The sequence below is a fragment of the Sinocyclocheilus rhinocerous genome, unplaced genomic scaffold (assembly GCF_001515625.1).
Source record: "Sinocyclocheilus rhinocerous isolate Xijiao unplaced genomic scaffold, SAMN03320098_v1.1 scaffold605, whole genome shotgun sequence".
Lineage (NCBI taxonomy): Eukaryota > Metazoa > Chordata > Actinopteri > Cypriniformes > Cyprinidae > Sinocyclocheilus > Sinocyclocheilus rhinocerous.
In genome coordinates, this window is record NW_015661612.1 from 1,671,941 (window position 1) to 1,688,344 (window position 16,404).

Genomic DNA, 16,404 nt, shown 5'->3' on the forward strand with positions numbered 1-16,404 from the left:
TATAATATATATATATATATATATATATACACATTAGTCACACCATTAAACCATTAAAAGGACCATTAAAATTAACCAGTAAAGGGATAATGGGAAAAGGTGTTTAAATTGGTCAAAATAAATGTATTCATGTATTATACTTTTTTTTTCATTTAAATTTTAACCCAAAATGTTAATGTTGAAAAGCAAAATTCCATGGACACACCAAGGCACTGACTATGCACAAACAAGCTTTTAAGGAAAAGTAACACAAAACTGTTGTAAAGAAGTCATACACAATATTCAAATAAATATTTATTGGCAAAAAATATTTGCTCTTCAAAGTGTCACTCCTAAATAAAGATCTCTGACATGATGTATACAGAAGCGCTGTTCTTTACCTCGGACAGCTCGCTGCCTGTTCTCTGGGCTTGAGAGGGATCAATCTTGTAGTTTACAGCCTGGTACAGAACCTAAGACAGGAGAGGAGAGCGAAGCATTGACTTTTTCATTCCTGCCCTTCAGCACAATACATTTTCTCTCTTCAATTCTCTTTACTCTTAAATGTTTAATCGTTCTGGCAGTATTTATACTTGGCATGGCAGTAAAACTTATTTAAATTACTATTCCATCCCTCAATAGATTTTCTTTTGAGTGTTTCAATGTGGAAACTATCTTGGTATACGTAAATCTACTTTAGGTCTGTCCTGAAAGCAGCCTGACACCAAAGCAGTCAATACAGAGGGAGATAGAGGCGACTTGAGCTGGTAGGAGGGCTTAGGGGGTAATAGCGTGTGTGTTGGGAGGCGATTTCTAAAACTTAAAAGCTCCGTTTTAAGTCTGTCTATGCATACTGTGTCCAACACAACATATGACTATACACAGAAACTAGAGAAGAAAGGAGCAGGAAACTTGGCAAAAGTTTCTATAGAAAAACTATTCAAAGCATTCCAGCTATAAATATATGAGGCATCCTGGGGTTTTAAACTATGACTGCAGTGGAGATCAGGAGTTAGCTTTTAACTTGAAGTATCAATTACTGGTTAATAATAACTGGAAATATTACATGTAGGCCTACATGTAAAACACTACATGGACACTAGCAAGCATCTCTCACTACACATATATAAAATAGTTAGAGGGACAATATATCTAAGTGGACAAAAAGGCACCTGCGTTTGAAGGGAACTGGAAGCCGCTAACAGATTCTGGATGCTGCTGGGAGGACAGTGTGTGAGTGCGAACGCCATCAGCTTCTGACGGGCAGAAAGCTGGGAGTACGCCTCACCCTGACCCAGCTGAGCGCACACATCCCAACCATCACTATAGCCTAGAGTAAGAAAAAGAGAAAGAAAAAATTATAGAAAGCAGTCATATACAGGAGACATGAGATTTCAAACTGACTTTGAAGGAGGAGGTCAGGCATTTCTTATGTGTCAAAATGTAAAAACTGTCAAAGAGAGTACTTAGCAACCAATGTTTTCCAGGGCCCGAGTGCTTTTAAATTTCAATTCAATTCATGAATATTTAATTGCAATTTGAATTTGATTTTAAGGAAGAAGAATGAAAATGGAAGAAAGAAGCTGCTATACAAATAATTTTCAACTAGAAAACAAAAGTCTATCAATCAATGCTGGCTTGACAAAACCTAGATTAAAAGTTTAAATGAATAACAGTCTATAATGAATGAGAGAACAATAGATAGAATGATAGATAGAATGACAACAATAGAACAATCGAAAGAACAAGGAATGATAGAAAGACTGACAGAGAGATAGATAGAACTACAGAATGTAGAACGAAAGAATGACAGACAGACAGACAGACAGATAGATCTGCCCAGCAACAACAAAAACAGCAAACCCCACAATCCCTTGCTTCAGCACCAGCCATTGTAGCGCTGCGGTTTCAGCTAGCATAGTTTCAAGAATCTGTTGCAGTTTTATTCTTGTTTTTCCATCCGTGGCTCTTATTGCCTCATGTATTCAGTAAATCTTTCTAATCTCTAGCACTCTCCCTCTCTTCCTTATTCTCCATGAGTGACTGAATAATTACACAGTGAAGCAGGAGAGAGGCTAACCCATTTTCCACACTGATGTTAGCGAGGCTGTGAGACTGCTGCCGATAGCAATCAGAGATTTGCACATCTTCTGTTCTCAAGCCTGCATTAATCTACCCCAGCCTGAAGCATATACACACACATGCACACAACACCAGTCTCTTTCCAATATCTGATGGCGCATTGAGTGAACAGCACTACACAAGCGCACACACATAAAACCCCTTTGAGCTCAGACTAGAGAGGCATCTGACTGGAATTATAAAGATGGCCCTGCTGATCACATTCAAAACATTTTGTTATTCAAACTTCACTTAGGAAAACACCAGAAGTCTGCAAGCAGATTCTGATGCTGTAGGGATGATATACCTTTGAATAATTAATTTCAATGTCTTCTTAATGGTTTGTGGATAATGATTTAAATCATTTTAAAGAGATTGCACTCACAAAGAGCAACTTCTAGCCAAACTAGCAAATGAAATGGCTTTTCTAAGTCTGCTGATCACACTTAAAAATACTGTGGGAACCCTGCAGACTCTTTTGATGATGGTTTTAACCCTCTGGTTTTATTACAAGATAAACACTCATTAAAGTTATTTGTTGAATCTTCTTCATTTGCATTTGTTATATTATTGTTTGCACACAGTACCATTCAAAAGTTTGGGGTGGTAAGTTTTTTTTTTTTTTAATTTTGAAAGAAGACTATGCTTATCAAGGCTGCATTTATGTGATTAAAAGTTCAGTAAGAACAGTAATATTGGGAAATATAATTGTAATTTAAAATAATTGCATTCTATTCTAAAATATTTTAAAATGTAATTTATTACTGTGATGAGCCATGTGTACTGCCATTGTCAAATCATTCTTCAGAAATCATTCTAAAATATGCTGATTTGGTGCACAAGAAAGAAGTATTTTGATTAATGAACTTGCTAAATACAAGTAGAATTTCTTTTAAAAAAATCTTACTGAATCCAAACTTTTGAATGGTGGTGTATATTTAATTATTATATTTTAAAATGGACAAATCTTGTTGTAGTTTCTAAATGTGTTAAGCTACATTTTTTTACAGCAAATATCATAATTTACACAGAAATGTATATTACGTTTCTGTGTAAATTATAGAATAATAAATAATAGAAGAATTATACTGATCATGAATGGTTTTGTGTGCGATTATTTGTGGTCCTTTTCCTGATCTTATTGCTCTCTCTCCTCTCCAATCACTTCCTGTCATTGCTTCAAATGTCCTATCAATAATAAATGCAACATGGCCAGAAATATATTACTGTCTGTTACTATGCAAGAACTATGGCAAAGAGGAGGTGAGGTAGGTTGAATATGTTTTAAAAAATGCAACAGCAAAAAATAAAAAATAAAATAAATACAATTACTGTAATCAGGGGATCTTTCACTTAAAACAGTTAAGATTCAAGATTTTCAAGAATACAAAAGTCTGATCCCTGAAAATCTGCAGTGCATTTCTGATTTGGATTAAAACAAAGTAGAAAGTGAAGTGAGATTTAAAGTCAAGCTGTCCCAGCTTACCAGCAGCCATCAGATCCTGGCAGTGGATGTAAGATGCCTTAAAGTCCTGACAGCGGAGAGCCTGTTCTGCCAGCAGCGTGAGCACCTGACCCTTCCTCTTGGCCTCATCATCACCTAGACCAACACCAAAACAATCACACAACTATGAGACATGACAAATTCTGGAACATTTAAAGGAATAGTTCACCCAAAAATGAAACTTTGCTGAAAACTGACTCACTCTCATTCAAGATAAATGAGTTTGCTTCTCCATTGGTACAGATTTGGAGAAATTCAGCATTACATCACTTGCTGAGAAACATATCCATCATTAAGGCATTTTAACTCTAAACTTTAAATATTTCCTTCCTGATTCAGACAAGACAACTTTTTCACTCGAGAAAGCAATATTTTGGATATTATATGGACTCGTATACAACAGTTTGATGTTAAACGTCTTGATTTAATTTGTTCATTACAAACACACAGCTTTTCACTTCACAAGACATTAACTGATGCACTGGAGTGGATGTTTTAATCGGCTGTTTGGACTCTCTTTCTGACGGCACCCATTCACTGCAGTGGATCTATTGGTGAGCAAGTGATGTAATGCTCAATTTCTCCAAATCTGTTCTGATGAACAAACAAACTCATCTACATCTTGGATGGACAGAGGGTGAGCAGATTTTCAGCCAATTTTCAATTTTGGGACAAACTATTCCTTTAAACCCATCTATTATTATCATCAGCAGCACATTACATTTCAGTTCAGATGAATTTAAAGAAATTGTCACTCATTTCAAAGTTCACTCTTAAACTCCTCAACGTTCTGTCAGGATCTGATCACTATCATATATGAACAAATATGCCATAAAACATCGCTTTACTACTCAAAAGTAAATTCATTTCCTTTCAGATGCTTTTCTGATAAATTCCTGGATGGCTGCTTCGATGTACAAATATCACAATCACATCTTAGAGAATGCTCTCTTACACAGCTTTGATCTCAGTCCAAAATAAGAAAATAAAAAAGACCACGAAGCCTGATGAAAACAGTGATAGGGGTTGTCTTTTTCATTAAAGTGTGTGTCGAGCATCAAAGGCCAGACAGGCAGTAATACGAGAGGAGGCAGGAGAGTGAGCTTGCACATGTGCACGAACGCCTGCGATCCCATGGATATGATTATTCACCAGTAAAATCAAAAGGGTCGATACTATGGGAAGTGGCCTTATTCCAAACTGATTTATGTGTGACATGGAAGTCTTGATATATCAGGAGTATTCATAGCTTTCCGTTTCTCCTCATTTCACCTTTAACTTATGCCAGTGCAGATACAGGCACAGGTGCGCTGACACACACGCACAAACAAAACAGCCCTACGGCCATTAGTCGAGGGTAAGCCAAGGTGAATACATCAAACACAAACACGGCAAACACCCAGTCACTTCATAGAGAGCTAATCAATTCCACTATATACGACAAGAAGAGCTTCTGATGTCCTGCATACTGATCTGGCTGACATCCACAGAAGAGAAGAGAGTCAGAGCTCTGGAATCACCTCAATTACCCCTGCAACCAACACAAGAACCGATCGCTTCACTTATGAGAAGACGACTGACATCCATGCTGGCTCACAAAATAAGTGGCCGAAAGAGATTTGAAAGAACGTCAAATTCTACTTCCACAAATGGAGAGCACTCTGGTGTCCCTTGACTTTTTCAGAGGCACCAACTCCATGTTTTTTGATGTGAGAATTAACTAGATATGTTAGATAATTCTACATAAAAAGCTATCATAACATAAAAAAGCTATCATGAAAAAAGTTAGAATTAAACATATCAAATATATCTATCGCCTATTAAAATGCTAATTTTGGTCTGTATATCACTTCTGAGATATTCAACAATTGAACTTTACAACAATGTTGTGATTTGGTGATTTGATAGTCTTGTCAATCTAGAGTTGACAAGATTGCTTTAATGTTTTTGAAAGAAGTTTCTTATGCTTACCCAGGCTGCATTCATTTGACCAAAAACACAGTAATATTGTCATTCAATGTCCCTGCTAAATAAAAGTATTAATTTCTCTATTAAAAAAAAAAAAAGTTTACTGAAACTTTTGAAAAATATACATATTATATTCTGTTAGTGTAAACATCTAAAAAATGTATGTGTGTGTGTGTGTTAAATTGTATTAGGATATATATATTAAACAATGTGAAATATGAATGCACTTAAAATTTTCAAATGTGTTACTTATTCTGTCTACCCAATATGTTTACTGCTAGGGAAACAAAATGTCCCAAATTGTGTAAACAAGGTTGGAAAAATTGCATACCTCATTTAAAATAAATAGGAAAAAAACTACAAAAACATCTAACTAAATATTATATGAACTAAGGTTGACGGTCAATATTTTTGAAGGTTAACCACGTCCTTTCAATGACCATTTTGTTTAAAAAAATAAAAAAGTAAAAGTAAAGTAAAAAGTAAAAAATTAAATAAAATAGATTTGCAAATCTCCAGGACCTATTTTGTACCCTATTCGTGAAAAGTGCCTAATTTACACCAGGGTTGCATTTTGTGCCCATTTATTTTCTCACTGTGACTCAATTTTTTTAGAGATCATATTGGTACGACCACAAAATTACCCCACTGTCTTTGATTACACACTGCCATTTCCTGCATTTGAGAAACACAGAAATCCAAACATTCCAAATGTGGGACCAAACAGTGCAGACCAATTATCTGCAGCCGACAACACAGCATGTGTTGTCATGAGGCTATGTATAAATATAAATTGGATATTTTCGATCCACACATGCACCCTTACAAAAATGCACAATGGATTTACTTCAGAAAGAAAGAAAGAGAGAGAGAAAGCTAAAGACCAATCGTTATACAACCCCTTCACTTTACTGACATCATGCAGATTCATGGAACTAACTGATTGTTGATTCATGAGGTCACATCTCTGATGCACATCTTTTCGGGCTGTCCGATGCAATATTAATCTGTAACCCCTGAGCAAAGCATACTTCAATGAAATGTCTACTTATTCATTCAATTGCTCACTCATGCGCATTCATCTATTTATTCACCAGTAAACACGACACTCCTGACTCGGCAAATACAGATTAAACGCACACTGGAAAGCTTACAAATTAGCACTGTTTAATCTACAAGAAATAGGCGCTGTACTGCGCTGCTTTCAGCTACGACGGTCTTGTCATTTTGGAATGGCATGAAAATATTTATAACTTTCGAGGACTGCATTGACTAACGACTAAAACAAAGCCCTGGCTGAAGCGATGCCAAGAACTGATGTGGGTATTTTTTATTGTAACTTCTGTGGCAGGCTGTCTGTGACAGTGCTGATGAATCTTCGTAGCTGGAAATACTTCAGTTTAAGCGTTTTTCTGCAACGGACATACATAAAAGGACCGTTAGCCTGATGCTGAGGGAAGTTTTCATTCGGTTTTACCTGCAACGCGCAGCAGTCTGGCCAGGCTGAGGAGGAGAGTGGACTGTCTGTACGCAGTAGGGCACTGAGAGATGCACTGCTTTATCAATGATAGACGATCAGTCCGCAGACGCACTGCAGAGAGAAAAGAGGAAATGAGAGAAAAGAACAAAACAAAGGGCAAAAGTTAAGACCTAGCAGAAATGCAGTATGTACAGTCTAGAATAACCAAAATCTGAAGCATACAATCACTGTTTCACACAAGCTGTGCTTCCCGCTAATTTGGAAATTTGTGCAGAATTTGTCACATGACCATTTATTTACACAAAACCACATTGACACTTCAAGATTCTTTGCTTTAGATCATAAGATTTACCATTAAGATTTTTTAGATTTTACTAGATGTCTCTCCATTGAGCTAATGTCTTTTGTAACCTCTATAGAATATCTGGCAAACAACTTTCTTTTTTTTCACATTGCCATATATTTAGACAGACATATACAACTGCCTGTGACAGATATCCATAAAAAAGTTATTATTTTTTAAGTACATAAATATTGGGATATATACAGTACACTACCATTCAAAAGTCTGCGGTCAGTTTGAAAATACATATAATATGTGACAGACACCCATGACAAAATTATATGCTGTTTTCGGGTTCATATTTTTTTTCATGTCAATGTAAAGCACATAAATGTTTTAAAGATCAGCCATGAATTATTGAATTACACTTTTTTCCACAAAATGATATTTGTGGGGGAAAGTGCATTAAACACTTTGGTGTAAGTTGTGGGGTGGCCATGGCTGAAATAATACTGATCCTAAACTCTGCCTACAAATGTAGGGAATATTATTACAAATAATATTATAATCACAAAATGTTAAAAAACTGCTTGCAAAATTAAAAAGTAATTAAAATATTACAATGCATATTAAAATATAATTATAATTAAAATATTCTATTTAATCTATTCAAATATTCTTTTAAATATTAAATCAAATATTTTTCCTAAAAGATTTATGAAAATGTGGATAACATACAAAAAATAAAAATCTTGGGAATGGCTATAATACATCAGTATTCTTTTTTTCTCTCATTTTTCTTCATAATTTTATTTGAAATTAATCCTTAATGTGGGGCAAGTTCTGTTGCTGGACCTTTTTTTTCGAGAATTCATGTTATAGATGCTTTTGTTTAATTTCAGTTGATAGCACACATCATAGTTAAAAGTGGCACAGCTTCAACGCCAAATTCACTGCATGCATTCTCCTCACTTCCTGTCATAACAGGCAAGTACTTGTGATGTGTGGTAATTGGATGGACACAAAGCATGTTTCAGCTGTCTGACTGAGCACAGTTTAAAATATTGAGCTGGAAGTGGTCTGTGCTGGAGGTCACGCTGGTCTGAAGCAGGCAGGGGGCAGAGCGGGCTGCGAGTTACAGGCCTGCGGGGGGGGCAGACAGCTCCATCTTCTGAGGAGACACCGCGGGGGCAGCACCTGAACCGCACACAGACCAGCCAGCCATCAGCAGCACCTGCCAAAGCCATTAACCTGCTTCCAAAAACAGCCGCGCATCTGTGTGTGCGGCATTAAGAGGTTTGTGTTTACTTGAACGTGAGCCTCGTTGATTACAGTTTAGCTTTTGCTTCTTTATCGCTCACACTTTTACTTGTAAAGTTGAAAAGTGCAGATTTAAATAAGCAAATCTGCAAAATAAGCAGATAAATTAAGCAGTAAGTCGAGCTTTGAGGCAGGCTACAGCTCCTCGTTGGCTGACAGTTGAATGTATAACTTTGCCTGCTAGGAAAAAGACCAGAGCGCATGGACAGCTGAGGGATCACTCGGGTCATGAGGGGCAAATGAGCTCAAGGAGAGTTTCAACTTGATGTATTCAGACTTCCTTCTTAAGTTCAGGAAGGAGAGTTGAGTTGCTCCTGATCTTGCCTTGACTACATAAAACAGTTTCTTCACTTCTTCAAAAGGACACTGGGAAAAACATACATGGGGCTAAAGAGGCCTTCCACTTTTTTTTCTAGAAATATGTGTACTTTTACTTCACTTTTCACTTGTGTTGTATTATTAATGATATCTTGATTTAGTCTCCTCACAAATGTGCTTCACTGACAACAACAGATTAACAATAGATGACTGGCTGCTTTAAATCTCCAGATTGAACATCAACATTGTTTTTTCCGGATATCTCTTTTGTAACCTCAATAAAGTATCTAGCAGAAATCTGAAAATGGAAATGAGTGAGAAAAGCTCTTGAGGACAAATGAGTGTGTCAGTAATACCATAAAAATGCAAGTCTTAATTGAGGGGCGTCCACACAGGACACGTTCGTGTGTTAAAACAGCTAGGCTGAGCACAACAGAACTGCTTTTAACTTGAAATGTATGACTCTGAGGGGGAAAAACTGCAAGTCATGGTACAACGGCTAGATATGTTCATCTTATGTGTATATAGACCAACAATGTACTACAAAAAGTTGTGATGTGTAAAGCCCCTTATTACTGTAACAAATCATTAATACACTCTTCAATTTTCACAGCATGAACCAGGGAGAATCACTTCACTTCCTCTTGCTGTGGAAGGGGAAAAAAACTAAACAAAAAAAGGTGAGGTCACTTTTTCAAAATCTGTATGTGATAATGCTCAAAAAGGTTGACCCAAGTGGCATTCACACATAAGGCTGTTTTTGTAAAAAAAATAAAATACATGCATATTTCTGTTAATTGCTTTTTACTGTTGTATTGGAGCATAAAAAAATTATTAAATATCATTCTCCCTAATGTTCACCCAAATAAAAACTGTGGAAAAAATGTGCATTTAATAGATGTGCATTTTTTTTTTTTTTTACTGTGTTACTAATTGCAACAACAATGGCTGTTTGGTCAAATGATGGGGAAAGTGACTATTTTGAGCCATTTCAGAGGAAATCCACAACAACTAAATTAGTTGGGGATATTTAAGATTTTTTAATGTCTTCTGCTCACCAAGGCTGCATTTATTTGATCAAAAATACAGTATGAACAGTAACAGTGAAATGTTATACAAATTTCAAATATCGGTTCTCTATTTTAATACATTTTAAAATGTAATTTACTGCTGTCTTCAGTTGTCACATGATCCTTCAGAAATAATTTTAATATACCGATTTGGTGAAACATTTCGACTTATCAGTGTTAAAACAGTTGTGCTGTTTAATATTTTTTTTTTGTGGAAACTACGACCATTCTTTTTCAGGATTCTTGCATGAATAGAAAGAGAACAGCATTTATATGAAATATAAACTTTCTGTCACTTTTGATCAGTTTAATGCATCCTTGCTGAAAAAAAAAAAAATGTACTGAGATGTACTGAGACTCCAACCGTTTGAACATTTGTGCATTTTAAATATCATCACTAGTCTGAAAAATAGATATTTTTGATACATTTGGACATTTTTGACATTTTACTTTAGTCTGTTTTTATGAGAATGTTTCTTCAAACCAAACAGGAAATGCAAACACGAACCGAGCCATAAACACAAACAGGCGCATCAGGGGCTTATTTTCCAATGGTCAATTTGATCTAGTCGATTTAGTCAGCTTGAGCACCAATCTCCTGAAGGAAATGGAAGGAGAACATATTTTCGAACTGTAGTAATAGCTTAGTGCTGCATTACCTTGTAAGGGAAGAACCTTCACGCCAAACTGCTCCAGTCGAGAGAGGGCGCTGATGAGATCCAATTCCTCTTGGACAAGAGAAGGACAATCCGTGATCAACAGCAGACACGACCTAATGGACACACCAATTATTACACAGAATATTCAAAATATGATATTTAAGGGACAGTTCACCCAAAACTACTTCACTTTTCTGAAAATAAAAAACTCCTTTTGTGTTCCACGGAAGAACGAACTCATATTGGTCTGGAACGACATGAGGATGAGTACATGATGGCAGAATTTTCTTTTTTTGATTGAACTGTTCCTTTAAAGAGAAAACAGAAAAACCAGAAGCCATTCCTTCAAATGAGTTTTGATTCTTCTTATTTCTTAATTACAGACTGAGACTCTGACATCACGTCGCTTTCATACCGTTATCAGAGCCTTGCAGAGGCCTGCATCTGCTCCACATCTGTGCTGCTATAAATGTGCTTCATAGGACAACGGGGACAGACCAAAGAACAAATAAAAGCACAGATCCCGGGCCAGCTCTGCTGTCATTTTCCAATATAGTTTGGCTGAGACAGCTGGACCTAGGGAAGCTAGCGGTGCACTTTTGAGCCAAGCCAGTAGCAACAGAGAAAGCGGAGCAGAAATAATAATTCAATTTAAGAGCTTGAAGAAAAAACAACAACAACACCAAAATGCAGCAGCATTTTTCGAGTAGTTTCCTCTACAATCTGTGAGTTTTACATGGTAGTTATTTTCAGTGACACCGCAATCCAGAAGACCTAGAAGACTGTTTCCAGCTCCGCTTTGCATAAGATTTACTGTGGATCATACAACTACAGGCCAATATAAAAAATATATATATTCTTCAAACTGTTTAAGGCGCTTACACAGCAGTTTTCTACGAATACAGTACACAACATATTAATCACAGTGGTGTGGTTTAGTGATCTGGGGTGAGAAACCACAAGGTTGAAGTTTAAAACTATCAACAGTGACCTTGAGTAAGGCACCTAACGTGTACTGTGCATGTAATAAGTGTAACATAAAAAGATTTGAAAGTGTCTGATAAATGACTGCATACTTATTAATCAAACAGCCTTCCCCCTGGGTAAAATTAACATGCAACACATGCAGGCAAAGGCTGATAGGAAACAAGTTGGCCTCAAAGAAATATTTGGAGACCGAAGCCACACTTAATGTCATACGCAAATACAAAATATCAAACCTAATGGCACTGAATAATGATCTTTTAATGAAAAAAACTTCACTTCTCTCTTTTTTTTTTTGCAATGACTTTTAAGTATATTAGACTCAGGGCAATTTTAGTGGATGTCTGAAATCAGTTCTCCTTAGGTGAGGTTCATGACGTTCTCTAAATTGTAATGAGCAGTTCTTATAATACCTGCTGTTGTTAAAAAATAAATAAATAAAAAAAAAAGAGAGAAACTTTAAAGGTCTGCCAGCAGTTTTCTGTCAAAATAAAAGCTTGGTGGTTTAACATTTGAAAATTAAGAAATTAGAACAACTATAAATATTGGTATTACACATTTGTACTGTTAAAAAAAACAAAACAAAAAAAACATTTTGCCTTAAATAATTTTTTTTTTTTTTTTTTTTGAGTGAAATATGAATTGCATAAGTAAAATTCAAATGTATACAATTACATATTTTAATGTTTTATTTAATCATTTATTATTATTATTATTATTATTACTATTATTGATTTATTTTTCCCCAAATGGTGCAGCCCAACCACTAACATCTGACAACCCTAATGTATACAAATACTTTATCTCAATTTTTACAGTACAGTATATCTTGCTGTTCACAGAAAGCGATATAAATATGCACTGAAGTGTTTGAAAGCAGCCGCCTATCAGCGACTACTGAATTGAGTCTGTACTTGGTGCAACCAGTGCTGCAGAAATGCCAGTATGGTTACGTTTTTTAAATGTCAATATCGACTTGGTACAGAAGTACTAATAGCCTACTATTGTCAATAATCAAAATTATTAGTTAACAAGTTACTGAATTACTGAAATACTTCTCTTAATGTTGACCACTGGATAGAAGGTTGGGAAACACAGTAGCGATGTACCAATCTTGATTTTTGAAGGCCGATTCCAATTTTTTTACAAGCAAATGGGCCGATTCCGATTTGTTAATATTTATTTTATTTTTTAAAGCAAGAGATAAGATAGAATGAAAATATGAGTACATGAACAAGATGTTTTTTGCTCTATTACAGGCTGAACTCTCTGTAGCCATTTTCCAGGACATTTTACATTTTCTCTCATTTCCCACATACTTTCCAAGACTGGAAAATTAGTCATCAATTTTCCAGGTTTTCCAGGATGTGTGGGAACCCTGTTAACAAACTCCAATTTGTGACATAATTTGCTGCAAATTTTCAAAATGTTTTAAATAAATGCCATTGATTTGATCATTTGTTATATAATGCAATGTGCAATCTCACACATTTTTTGTGTAATTTAAATTGTGTAAATAGGTTTTGGGGCCACTTCAGACATACGGCAAAGGAAAAAAGTACTATAATGCAAGTTACATGTGCCAAGTGATTTTTATGCAAGAACAAAAAGGAATCTAAAGCAGACGTTACACCAAATGTGTTTGTTTGCTGTAGTCAGTGGTTGGTTAGATAGTATGACGGTCCTGATCATCATTAGAATCAGCAGTCAACCAAAGGCTTGAGGAACCAGGAAAGCCACCACCATCATCATCATCATCAATTCACCACATCACAATCCCACCAGATTTCTGAAGTACAGACCGATGAAAACTCTCATGTTCTTTTACTACATCGCTCCACTTTCTTTCCACTGAACACTTTAAAAACACTCTGCTCAGCGTGTCAGAGCAGCCCAAATGGTTTCAAGCGGTTTCCAAGACAACTGTGTTACTATTAAAATGTACGTGAAAGCACCAGCTATCTTCAAAATCCCTGTAAAACCCATTCAACATGAAACAACCGCACTAAACACCCACTGCACAACCCTCTGCTTCCTGGGGCTAAAACAGTCTTTGTAATGAAGGCCTCTGATTAGCCTCAGTAAGCTAATAATTACAAGTGTTTTTATTGGTTTTGTTTAGCAGGAAGTGTCCGTATGTTAGTGACGACTTAAGCAGTCGCTCTCTCAGGATTACACAAGGGATGTCTGTTTTCAAGGCCACCTAGTTTTAAAGTAGTATTTGTGGCAAACGCAGAAAATGTGAAAATTGTATTTTAAAATAATACATCTAGTTAAAACCCCACATCTCATTTACACTCACACATGTATGATTTATTTCAGTGTTCGAAAGAAGAGGGAGAAAGGGGCAGTTAGACAGGAAAAGAAGAGAGTTCTAGGGCATCTTTAGCATTCTGTCGGTTTTTCGAAATTTACTTTGCATTTTAACCTAGTTTGAAAATCCACAACAGATGTTTCTGTTCTTAACCTCTTTACAAAGTTGGATGTATTTAAAAGTTCATGGTCTAACTCAACACAGTCAATACATCACAATAAAACATTTTAAGAAAGTGCTGTGCAAAAATCAACACCGTTGTGCTAAAGTGGGTGATAGGACATTGCAAGGTGATTACAAGGTGTAATGGGTGGTTGCTAGGTAGTTGGTCCTATAAGTCTCTATAATATTCTAGATAGAGCTTGGATACTTTCTTCAATGGTATCATTAATAGGCACTGTTACATGGTTGCCTGGTGCTCTGGGTGGTTGCTAAGGCATTGCTAGAAGGGGTTGTCTTGTAGGGCTACATAAGCGTTTTTGCTTTCTACAACAAAAACAATGACCAACAACAAAAACATTCAGTAGTGGTCTGTGGAGGAAACATGCACTCTGCTTATAGGCTATTATTTCTATGGAGATCAATAGTTTAAATTAGACTGCTTTTAATCGCTCGTTTTCTCACCCACAAGGCAAAAATCCTTTGTATGATCACTTTTAGAAGTAATAACACACAACTACAGCACATCAAATATGGTAAACTGAAGCTCATGCATGCTTGCTTGACGTAGAGACCCAATGAGGTTTGTTCTTGCCAGTCAAGCATGTATGGTTGCGCTTCCGTTTACCATATTTGATTGACTCTTTATATGTGCATTGATCAGTGTTTGCACAGTATATAAATAAAAGTCTAGATTAAAATCTATTAGACATAAATCTATTTAATCTATCCTGGATTAAATCAAGTGGATTAAACCACTTGATTCATATGGATTTCCTTTATGATCTCTTTATGAACTTTTGGAAGAGGTGGAATGGACTTTTAATGGAGGGACAGATATCTCTTAGGTTTTCATTAAAAATATTTTCGTTTGTGCTTCAAGGATGAACATAAGTCTTATGGGTTTGAAACGACAAGTAAATGATGATTAAAGGGGTCATAGGATGCTACATGCACTTTTACAAGTTGTTTGAACTGAAATGTGTGTTGGCAGTGTGTGTACACAACCACCCTATAATGATAAAAATCCACCCAGTGTTTTTTTTTTTAATCTGGTTAAATGTTTTCCCCTTTCTCAAATCGAGCCGATCTCAGATGCCCCTCCCACGATAGTTTGATTGACAGTAGCGTTTCAGCACAGACTGGACTGGTGTCTTACCTTAGACCCACCCTGAGTGAGCTGTCATCAGTCCGCCATTGTTTCACCGCCGGAGCAGATGTAGACAAGAATGACTCCTAAGCGATTGAGGTGTTCTGTTGTTGGATGTAATAATGAACATAGCAGTCGTCATTTACTCCTGACATCTGAGCCGCTGAACTCGCAGTGGATTACATTGTTTCTGAAGGGAATGCGCCCCCCATCTACATAAATGTGTTCGCGTGAATCATTCATGATCCAGCCTCATCTACAGAAGAAGTGAGTATAATGTTTTGTAATAAATCTTTGCAAATCGCCTTTCCTAATAATGTGCTAATTAGCAAGTTTCACGATGAATGCAGCTAAAGTAAACAGTCCATCAGAGAGCAGCTTGATGACAGAACTTTAATTTTTGGGTGAACTCTCCCTTTAAATAGCCTTAGCAAGATCCACTAAAATTCTTTCTGAACTACTGACACCAAAACAGCACTACTGATTCTTTCAATGAAGAGGAAATCAGTCATTCTCTTTCAGTCCTAGTTTCTCCCAGAATCCTTTACTGACACATTCTCCCACCATTTTGTTTTCAATCTGTCACAGTCTTTCTCTCTCATTGGAGGCAAAAAAACTATCATTTAAACATTAAACTCATAATTACTGTCCATCTAAGTTTCCTGTCTGTCGGTGGCATGTGCGAGTGAGAGAAAGACAGTGATGCGTGTGAATGCATATGGAGTGGCGAGTGGCGACCCGTCCAGCTTCCAACCCATGAACAGACGACGGCCTAATTACTGACCCACTTTGCAACACGGCCCACCGCTCAGGGGCCGCAGTCTGTCACCCTTAGCGCTCCAGCCCAGCACAACAAAAATAGGCAGACACACAGAGAGACTGGAAACACATTAACCTAGAGCTGCAGGGCGGAAGTGAGCAACCGACTGTCTGTCTCTGATGGAGTCGATCTCTCCTTATGGCAGCTAATTACACCAATAATAGCCACTGTGAAGGGCTGGACACATAACAGAGGCAGGATACCAGAATGGCGTTGGACCGTTTGATTCCTGCAGGGTTTCTTCCTCTTTCCTCATAAACTCCTCACACAACTGC

At 36.6% G+C, this 16,404-nt stretch overlaps 1 protein-coding gene across 2 annotated transcripts in view; it reads right to left on the bottom strand.

Annotated features, from left to right (window-relative positions):
* The window catches only part of nbas (NBAS subunit of NRZ tethering complex), a 145,995-nt gene that overhangs the window by 79,406 nt on the left and 50,185 nt on the right, over nt 1-16,404 (bottom strand). For both annotated transcript variants that reach the window (XM_016536040.1, XM_016536039.1), the window contains exons 31-35: nt 10,703-10,815; nt 7,050-7,163; nt 3,587-3,700; nt 1,152-1,309; nt 381-452 (exon numbers count right to left, since the gene is read on the bottom strand). In XM_016536040.1, the coding sequence (XP_016391526.1) occupies nt 381-452; nt 1,152-1,309; nt 3,587-3,700; nt 7,050-7,163; nt 10,703-10,815 (571 nt within the window). The remainder of the gene's footprint in view (nt 1-380; nt 453-1,151; nt 1,310-3,586; nt 3,701-7,049; nt 7,164-10,702; nt 10,816-16,404) is intronic.